The sequence below is a fragment of the Gordionus sp. m RMFG-2023 genome, chromosome 3 (assembly GCF_954871325.1).
Source record: "Gordionus sp. m RMFG-2023 chromosome 3, tfGorSpeb1-WG-v2, whole genome shotgun sequence".
In the NCBI taxonomy this organism is placed as follows: Eukaryota; Metazoa; Nematomorpha; class Gordioida; order Chordodea; family Parachordodidae; genus Gordionus; species Gordionus sp. m RMFG-2023.
In genome coordinates, this window is record NC_088777.1 from 34,129,651 (window position 1) to 34,137,029 (window position 7,379).

The 7,379-nt window shown below is 30.5% G+C and overlaps 1 protein-coding gene across 5 annotated transcripts in view; it reads right to left on the reverse strand.

Annotated features, from left to right (window-relative positions):
* The window catches only part of LOC135926295 (elongator complex protein 4-like), a 33,957-nt gene extending 26,928 nt beyond the window's left edge, over positions 1-7,029 (reverse strand). For 4 of the 5 annotated variants that reach the window (XM_065462109.1, XM_065462105.1, XM_065462106.1 and 1 more), the window contains exons 1-6: positions 6,909-7,029; positions 6,830-6,862; positions 6,669-6,787; positions 6,540-6,626; positions 6,327-6,490; positions 6,080-6,282 (exon numbers count right to left, since the gene is read on the reverse strand). In XM_065462109.1, coding sequence (XP_065318181.1) covers positions 6,080-6,282; positions 6,327-6,490; positions 6,540-6,626; positions 6,669-6,787; positions 6,830-6,862; positions 6,909-6,990 — 688 coding nt within the window. In that variant the 5' untranslated portion in view covers positions 6,991-7,029. The remainder of the gene's footprint in view (positions 1-6,079; positions 6,283-6,326; positions 6,491-6,539; positions 6,627-6,668; positions 6,788-6,829; positions 6,863-6,908) is intronic. The other variant, XM_065462107.1, reaches the window with a different exon arrangement.
* Positions 7,030-7,379: the final 350 nt, after the last annotated feature.

Consider the following 7,379-nt stretch of genomic DNA (forward strand, 5'->3'; position numbering starts at 1 on the left):
GTGAGATTCAGGTTGAAGATAATGGGCAAACATCCAGTACATATATAGCTAAAATAGTTCGTAAGCATCCCTTCCAACTATGATTATTAAAAATCTAGAACAATAATGTCATCCTTTGCTCAGTCCATTAACATTTTGGTGAAAAAAGCAACTAAAACTTCCTATGCTTGGTAATTTAGCCAGGAAGGTTCTTTGTATACCTCCAGCCCACCCAGCTAAAGAATTTTGGATTAATGCTAAGTGAAAAAGGGACTTCTTTATTGTTATAGTAGTATTTTTGTTTATTTATTTTATTATTGTAACGTTAATATATGTTAGTTATTTTCGTGGAATTATTTTATATATTTTTTTGAAGCGGATTAATATTTATAACCTACGCGGAATTATTTGCCTTTGAAAAAAGGAGACTCATGGTGAGTCGATATATATTTTTTTGTTGGAAATATATTTGTTTGATATATATATGTTTTTAATAATTTTTAATTTTTGAAATTGTAATTTTTATAATTTTGTTGAAAATATATTTTTTTTGTTTAAAGAAAAAATAAAATAGAGTAATTAATTTTCGGATTCAGTTTGTTTAAAGAAAAATAAAAGTAAAATAAATCAATTCCTGAAAAGGACAGTAAAATTCATTAGGAAGGTCATTAAGATACGGCACAGCGTCAAATTTATGTCCCACAAATTTTGATAAAATACTGTTTATTCATGACAATTGTAATTTTACTAAATCTGATTTCTATTTTATTATATTTCTATATTTTAATTTATTTTAATAAAAATCAATAAAATTTACTAAATGTAACTCTGGTCTGAGTAAAAATGCAATTCCTTACTCTTTTTGAGAAAGATAAGATACATAAACTTATTTAGACAGGAAATATCTGAAGAAATGAATTAAACTATTTTTAAAATGTGTTAGAAATAGTGCTGTGAAGTAATGTCAAAAAAGTAACGTCGTTACTAACGCCATTCGTTACTAACGACGTTACTTTTTTGAAAAAAAGGAACGCCATTTGTTACCTTCATCTAAATGTAACGAGTAACGGTAACGCATTTCTTTTTTTGAGCAACGGTAACGCAAAACGTTACTTTACTCGTTACTTTATATTTTTTCTTAAAAAATATCAATAAAAAGAAAAACATATATATTGTATTATAAAATTACTTTTATTTATTTTTTATTTTTTAATTCTCAATATTAATAATTTAAGCCGGGATTTAATTCATGTCAACCACTTCCAACTTTTTTTTTAAATTCTCGTTGTTAAATTATCAGTCGAAATTAATATTCAATCAAAATTCAAAGTAAATATAATGATATTATTAATTAATTTATAATTTATTTTAAAAGAATATTATGTCCATAGTACTTACTTCTTCAGGTGAAGAAGATTTAACCCTTCCCTGACCCCAATTTAAATTATATTTTAAACCAATTAAGAAAATTAATTGTACCAAGTCTACACTTTGTAAATGTAAATTATGTCCCAACGCAAATATTTCAACGTCAATGTCAAGTAGCTCAAACTTAAAAAAACATTTGAAGGTAAAGAATGAATTAATATTGATTCCTTTATCCAACACATACATTAGAATATTTTCAGATGATAAATTTTTATCAGGAAATGAATGAAAATCTCTGTGAAGATGATCTTTCGAGCTTTTTTCAAAATAAAAATATTTCCTTAAATATTTTTAATAAATTCCCCGAATTGAAATTTTTGTTTATTAAATATAACACCTCTCCCATCCTCTGCGCCAATTGAACGTGTGTTTAGCACGGCGAAAGCTGTGTTGTGTACTAAGTGCTCATGTTTATCTGATCAAAATTTTGAAAATCAATTAAAAATAAATAAAAAATCGTTACATAAAGATGTTATCTTATAATATATTATTTTTGTATAATTTTATTCATATTATAAAAAAAAATTTCGGTCATGGGTTACTTTATTTGAATATTTACTGATATGATGTTGTCAAAATGTAGTAATAATTAATTTTTTAAAAAGGTAAAATAAATAAAGGTGAAAAATGTAGAAATAGAATTTACGGGAAAGGATAGGGGATAAAAAAAAGGAAGTTTGGAATATGGAAGGTTATTCAATGGAAGAGATGAAGCTTAGATAGTTAGAGCGGATGATGGCGGTATTGGGGTAAGAATAGGGATTCCTTAGGCCGATCGGTTTTTTCGCGGATCCATTTGCCTAATTCTTTGAAAAGCGTTGAGCTTTGCTACCGAAGGTGATGAGAATGGAGAGGCGATGGGTATGAATAGGAAAGAAGGGTCTAAGGAACTGTACTTTATAGTTTTCAGAGATTCTGCGAGGGCATCGATGTTATGGTTTGATGGTGCATTTGGGTCAATGCAGGTGAAGTCCCAAACCAGGAGCTGATGCCTTAACGAAGGAATCAAGGACATTCCATCAGGACGTTTCCCATCGGTTCTAAAAATTCCGGTTGGTTCAAGACTAGATGGAATGCCTCCTGATTTGAGGGCGCGTAATATGATGTCATTGCATTTGGTGTGCCGTGAAAAACGGCCACGACAAAAGTGTGGAGGTAGTGTCTAATGCGGTCGACGCTGGTTTCGCATTGTTTGCATTGGTACGGAAGAACGATTTCGCAATTGAGCCGTAGTCCAATAGCAAATCTTAGCTCGTCAGCGGAGAGCAACAAATTGAGGTTGTTGGAGGGTATGGTTTCCAGAAACTCGTAACCGGATCCTTGGTTCAATCGGTTAAAAACTGTGAGATCGTCGTCGTGAAGGCTCGATTTTAGGTAAGCGATGGAGCGTTCGTTGAGTGGAATATCCCAGTCTCTCTGTAAACATGAGGAGGGTCGTGGAGTATTTGGGACAACGGAATTGTCCCAAATTGTCTGGGCTTCGGCTAAAGGGGTCAGGGAAGTTAGAAAGCTTGCTAATGTGTGAGTCAAATGAAAGACGAGAGGCGATGAAACTACTGATGGAAAGAGTTAGAGGTGAGCGTAAGCCGATGCCCCCGAGCTTGCATGGAACTTGTAACCATGAATTATGGTTAAAGCGGAGATTAAGGATCTATTCAGCAAGAGATTAAGGATCTATTCAGCAAGAGATTTGTCAGAGATTTCAAATGATTTTAATGAATCGGAAAATTTGAAAAATGAGGTGGATTGAAGGGCATAGAGAATTTTAGGAATGTAGTAAAAGTTTTTGAGGAGAAAAAAAGCTTAATGGGGAGGGAGAAATTTAGAGATGTTTTTGAAATGAAGTAAGCTGGATGATGCGTTAGTGAAGAAGTGGTTGATGGATTCCAGACCACCGACTGGAGAGCCGAGATGACTGAGGGATGAGAGTTCGGTTGTGTGGAAGTTGTGGGCGAATAGGATGGAGCAATGAAATGGGCAGATCTCAGTTTTTTGTTCATTGAGTGAGAGACCAATAGCATGGGAATGTGTTTTAATGATGGTGAGTGCCTTAGCAACCTCGTTAGGGGGACCACAGAGTATTCCGTTATCTATGTACCAAGTATGCAGTGGAAGATTGCAGTTGGAAGAAATGTTTTTGACCATTTCGATGATTCCAATGCAGAAAAGTATCGAGCCCAGAGGATCGCTTTGTTGGATCCCTTCTGATGATGAAAGTAAATAGTTGTTGAATTGGAAATGAGATGGCATGGAATAGCAGGAATGGAAGAATTGAGAAAAGGTAGGGAATGAGTGGTATATTTGTGGGAGAATATGAGAGCGGCGAATGGAGTTGAAGGCGTTAGATATGAAAATTTTATTATAAAAAGATCTTATCTTATACGTTCTTCTTGTATAGTTTTATTTTATTATATATTGTCGGAAAAAAATAAATATTTTTTTGTATTATATATAACATTTAATTTTTTTAAGTAACGAGTAGCCCGTTACTTTTTTGAAAAGTCGGTAACGCACGTTCCTCTTGCAAAATGGTAACGAGTAACGGTAATGCGTTCTATTTTTCAGATGTAACGGTAACGCGTTCTATTTTTCAGATGTAACGGTAACGTGTTTCTTTTTTGTAGTAACGTTTACAGCACTAGTTAGAAATAAGAGCGTCCATATAAATTATAAAAAAAATGTAATGCATTGTATTATAAATTAAATTCATTTTAAAAAAATTTCAAATAAATAGTGCACTGCAGCCATTGTCAATTTATTAGGTGACAGTGAAATCATTGCACTACTGAATACCAATAAAAAAAAAATTAGAAAGACTGCTGCTGTCAATTGAGGCTTTGAACACATAGGTCTAAGTGTAGATAATAATATTTTATTATAAATGATAATTTATTAATATGCTATATAATAGGAATACTTTGCTTATCTTGTTTTGTATCAATTTTAGAGAGTGAAATATTTAGAACAGGGATCCAAACCGAAACGAATATCGGTTCGGTTCAGGTTCGGATAAAAATAACGGTTCAAGGTTCAGGTTCGGTTCGCCAAAAATAAAAATATCGGTTCGTTTCGAACCTCTAAAAACCGGTTTGAACATTTTTGTATTCAAACCTACATTCGAATTGTGTATAAGGAAATTTTTTTTTTAATTTCATAATTAAAATAAAAACCTTCATTTTTATTAATTGCACATTATAAAATAATATAATTTATAAATATAACAAATAAATATATCATAATTTTAATATGAACGATTACTTAAATTTTTTTATTAAGCTGCACAATTAATATATTTTCAAAATTCGTCTCACTCAAATTACATCTATAAGGAGATAATATAAATTTTTTTGTCGAAAAACATCCTCCCTACACTAACTTGGGTAGCTGGTAGTGTTATTAAACGGCTCGTTTTGAGCCGATTTTTAAAAACGGCTAACACAAAATTATAGCCAGGAAAATATTGCCTAAGCATCGAGATCTTGCCAATAGATGTTCAATCCTATATTCCATCTATTAGCAAAATATTTAGGCTTGCATAATATTTTTCTGGATAAAATATTGAGTTAGCCGTTTTTAAAAATCGGCTCAAATTGAGCCGTTTAACAACACTAGTAGCTGGCATTGCCAGTATGATATCAGATTTGATGTGTCATTTATAAAACTATATGTAAAAATTTATATATTAGATTTTTTTTTTCTAGGCATTATAATTTATAAGCTTAAAATATTTAAAAAATATTGTAAAATGGCAATATGCTAAAGTTTATAAAAATTATGACTGACGTTTATCAATCAAATGTGATTGATAATAATTTTTAAAACAATTTGAATATAATTAATATTTTTGCAATATACTAGTAAAAACTTACACATTATTTTATAAGCATAAAATAATGAGACTCAAACCGGTTCAGAAGCATTTTAGCGGGTTCGGTTCAGGTTTGGCTAGAAATTTTTTAGAGGTTTAGGTTCGGTTTAGGTTCGATAAAAAATACCGGTTTTTAGCGGTTTAACGGTTCGGTTCAGGTTCAGTTTGGATCCCTGATTTAGAATGCATATAACCAAGGGATGGGAAATCCCTCCCTTCCATCGCAATTTGCCTGTTGTTGCAAATATCATAAGCTAATAAAAATGCCCCCCTCCCTACACACTCCTTATCCCACCCCCTTTCCAAAAAATGTATACAATATATAACTATAAGGAAGATTAAAAAATAAGAAAAAGTTAATAACTTTTTAAAATAACTACTATAATTCAAAATCTTTAGAAAAAAGCAATTTTATATAAAAAAATGAAAAACCAAAATTATTTTTAAAAAAACCAATTGAACTTAGAGACTCTAACAAAATTTATAGGGTGGGTGGGCCTATGCCTCAACATAACCGATTAAGTAGACCACTTAATTAAATTTAAAAATAATAAAAAGTTATTGTAGAAGCATGACAAGTCATAATAGATTATCTAATCTATGATTTATTTAGTTATTTAAAATTTAGCAAATTATTTATTTAGTTATCCACTATTTATTCAAGAAATAAAGACAAATTCTGCTTTTAATCTTCTGTAAGGTTTTACAAATGAAAAAAAAATTAAGTGCTGCTTGTAATAAATTCATGCTTTGTCACTGGTGTCTTGGCACCTTTGCATTAAAATACTATTGATGTTATTTTACCTAAAGAATGTAAGGCTATTCTAAACACACCAGATTTTTTGTTCAAGGTGATTGCTGTTTGTTGTTTATTATCATTTAAAAGTGAATTGCTATTTGGTTGGTCAGATATAGAATTCAGAATGATGTCTTGTTTCATAAATGATTCAATTTTTGATATTATACAATTATAAAAGTCAAGTTTATCATAGTTGAAATTATCATAGCTTGAAGTGGTTGTTTTAGAATATTTGTTATAGTTAAAATATACTTAGATTGTTGGCCAGATAAATAGTCTAAAATTCTATCATTATATACATCATAAACTTTTAGGAAGGAATTTTCTATAATTTCAGCATAAGTGTATATGTTCTGCAAATCAAACTTACCACTAATTATATTTGGATCTCTGTATTTTGACACATCTGATGCTGCCTGAATTATGAGTAATGGAAATATGTTTTGTTTAATTAATTTGAGTAACTTTAAGGCTTTTATATCTCCAGGCTATATCCAGATCATCATTCTTATGTAGAAGAACATCTGATTCTTCTTTATTATTTGGAATTTCCTTTAGCATATATAATTAGGTAAAATATGAAATAACAATTACCAAAAACTTATGAAAATCACTATCAGCACTTGTTAACAGTATTTCATGTTTATCCACTATACCCTGTGCTATAAAATATTTGAGTAATATGTCTGAATGAGTTGTAACATAATCTTCTTCTGAATGTTAAATAGAAACAGATTTATATTTAAAAATTTTACCAATGAGTATTATGCTGCCTAATGGGGTTCCACCTAAGTATAATTTGAATCTTAAATAAAGATAGGATTAACATATAACCTATCAAATTATCTATTGCTTCATGTCCTATACTTATGCTTTTAAAAATATCTTTTAAGGCAAATACATTGAAATTTTTCATTATTTTAAAAATTACAAAAAATTAAAAATTCATTCATTCATTCATTCATTACCACGCCAGAAATTGCACGCGTGCAATTTCATCACCCACCAGGAGTTGTAGCGTGCACCATGTATATTCACTAGTATATAGATCCTATACATGATGTATACCCGTTTTATTATAGTGGACGGTACCACTATGTAGTCAGCTAGCATAGTAAAGAAGAGAGGAGTAAGAAAGAGGGGATCTATTAGTTCCGTTACCGGCAAAATAGTGTTAAGAATTGTAGCTAATATTAATAATAATAATGTACCTGACACCTGGTTAGATTTAAGAGATGGGAAAAAAAAATTTCTTAATGTTTGGTAAGTATATCCTTGGAAGATAACGCAATGTCTATAGAATCC